Source organism: Salvia hispanica, chromosome 6, assembly GCF_023119035.1.
Source record: "Salvia hispanica cultivar TCC Black 2014 chromosome 6, UniMelb_Shisp_WGS_1.0, whole genome shotgun sequence".
Lineage (NCBI taxonomy): Eukaryota > Viridiplantae > Streptophyta > Magnoliopsida > Lamiales > Lamiaceae > Salvia > Salvia hispanica.
The window spans coordinates 43,803,049-43,805,544 of NC_062970.1; the positions used below are offsets into that span (position 1 = coordinate 43,803,049).

General features: G+C 32.9%; 1 protein-coding gene across 1 annotated transcript; it reads right to left on the minus strand.

Moving 5' to 3' along the window:
* Positions 1-390: 390 nt before the first annotated feature.
* LOC125195432 (putative F-box/LRR-repeat protein 9) lies at positions 391-1,586 on the minus strand. Its single transcript, XM_048093581.1, has 2 exons — positions 1,201-1,586; positions 391-919 (listed from the first exon to the last, which is right to left on the minus strand). The coding sequence occupies exons 1-2, from the start codon at positions 1,584-1,586 to the stop codon at positions 391-393; spliced, it is 915 nt and encodes a 304-aa protein (XP_047949538.1).
* Between the last annotated feature and the right edge of the window lie 910 nt (positions 1,587-2,496).

The following is a 2,496-nucleotide window of genomic DNA, read 5'->3' on the forward strand; positions in this document are numbered from 1 at the left end:
CAAACTCCAAATATGAATAACAAATTAACAATGAGATGTAAATATACTGCTGGAAAAACAAACTCCAAAAGTTCAAATGTGATGCCAACAAACCATTTGAAAAAACAAAAGTAGAATCATAGTTGAAGTACCTAACATAAAGGAGCCAAAACACTTGCCGAGATATCAAAACCATAAACTGAAATTCCAAGGTTTTGCCTTAAATATGGAGTATATAATTGCAGTTCATGTTCAGTTTGAGCAACAAATTTACATGCCACTTTAGGGAACTGTTGATTTCACAAGATAAAGACTTTTTAAAATTGGTCTAAATTTTAAAAACGTACTAAAACAATAAAACTTGTCTATTTTTAAGCAACGGAACATAAAGACACTTGAAAACACCATTAATCAGTAATTATCAAAAATATCACAACCACGAGTATAGTAACCAGGAAAAATATCTTGCTGTTCGTCGTAATAGTAGTCATTCCATTCCTTAATCCAATCCGCAAGACTGATCATAGAGTCCGAATGCCAGCGATCTTTTCTTTCCTCAGAAAAACTTTTACCACAATCAAGAAGGGGGCATAAACGAAGATCAAGTGATTTGAGGCGGCTGCAGCCATGGGCAAGCGCTTCCAGCCCCTTATACCCAATTGAATATTCACAAATTCGGAGATGGCACAGATTAGGCATGCTTTTCCCAATTTGCTCAACATGCTTTGAAAACATATCCGTCCTTCGATAACAGTTGTGATATGTTAATGATTTCAACCTTGGGCAAGCAAAGCCAATCGTTTCAAAATCTTTAGTATCGAACACTGACATATTCAAAAAAAGGTGCAACTCTTCCAATTGTGGCAGTTTTTTTATTGCTTCATTAAACCCATCTTCATTGTCAAGCACTAAAATTGTAAGGCATCGAAGCTGGCATGATCTGTCAAAAGAGTAGAAAAAACATGAGGAATAGTAATACATAAAGTTTGCCGATTACACAACAATCACATGATATATTGAAAAAAAATCAACTAGATTGAAGATTAATGGGCATACGAATATACACAAAAGATACACATTCACAAAATGAGCATAATATCATCATACGAATTCGTCCATAAAGATAAATATTAAACACTTCACATATTTGGAACACATAGATGAAAAAAACACACAGGCAACTAATTAATAAAATTGTAAATTAAAATTAAAAAATTCTACCGCTCGGCTACGTAGTTTAGCATCTCAACCACATATAAATCGCAAAGCTTTAGCTCGGCCAATTGTCCCTGGCTACGATCCACTGCACAACGGCAAATACTATCAAATTTATCATCAAATTTCCGTCGAGCATCCAAATCAATGACGCGCCACATGGCAGGATTCTTGCAGACTCTCCACCATGTACTACACACTAGCTGCGCACTAATCAACCTCTCTTCAGCATCCAATCTTTGTAGGATATTCGTCGTCAAATCATCGGGCAGTTCAGTCCACCGAGGCGATGGTGGAGGCAGGGCTGATGATGAAGAGGCCGCAGTCGCAATTAGAGGGCTAGCTTGGATTATCGGAGAGCTGGATTTGGATTTCTTTCCTGATATGTACATCTTCGATAGCTAAGATTTTGGATGGGTGTGATATGAATGTATTGAAAATTGATATAAATGTGTTAGACCATCTACAATACTGCAAAACCTAAAATACAGAAAAACTTGCAGAAAGAAGAAAGCGGCGTGTGGAGAAGAAGATATAAAATTTAACCTAATTTAACTATATTAATATTTGATTTATTATTAAATAATGGGCTGGCCCATTTCAACATAATTGAAAATAAAATCAGTTATTTTTACTAAATAGAGAGCCGTTATTTTTACTAGTGTTAACACCGTACTATGCACGGGACAAAAGATTTTCAAATAATAAAATTATATTTACAGTTAAATAGATTAAAATAATGAACATAGAAAAATTATAAACATATACTCCCTCCATCCACGATTAGGAGTCTCATTTACTTTTTTGAACTTGTTTTATAAAAATGATAATAAATAGTTAAAATTTAGAAATTGTAAAGTAAGAGAGAGAATAATATAAAAAATCAGAAGATATTAAAGACATTCGAGAAATCAAGACTTTATGACCGATATTATGGTCACCCAATACTCGAGCCTCCAAAACATAATAACCTAACCGTGTAATTATCAATTTGGTGTCATTACACAAACCATTAGAGTGATCTATGATTAATTCGACATTGAGACTGATCCAACGACAATTATTTCTATTTAGAATTTATGGGAAAAGATAAGTATGTATAAATATTTGAATATTAATTAAAATTATTAATTTATTATTACTATTGTTATGGATATTTATTAAAATTAAATAACCTTGTCAGTTTCAGTATCATTTAGCCACTCCAACAAAAATCCACTTCAAATAAATTGAGTCAACCCAATTAATTTAAAATTAGTTTCCGAATACCTTATCAAAAAATTGAGAAATGAAACTAACAAA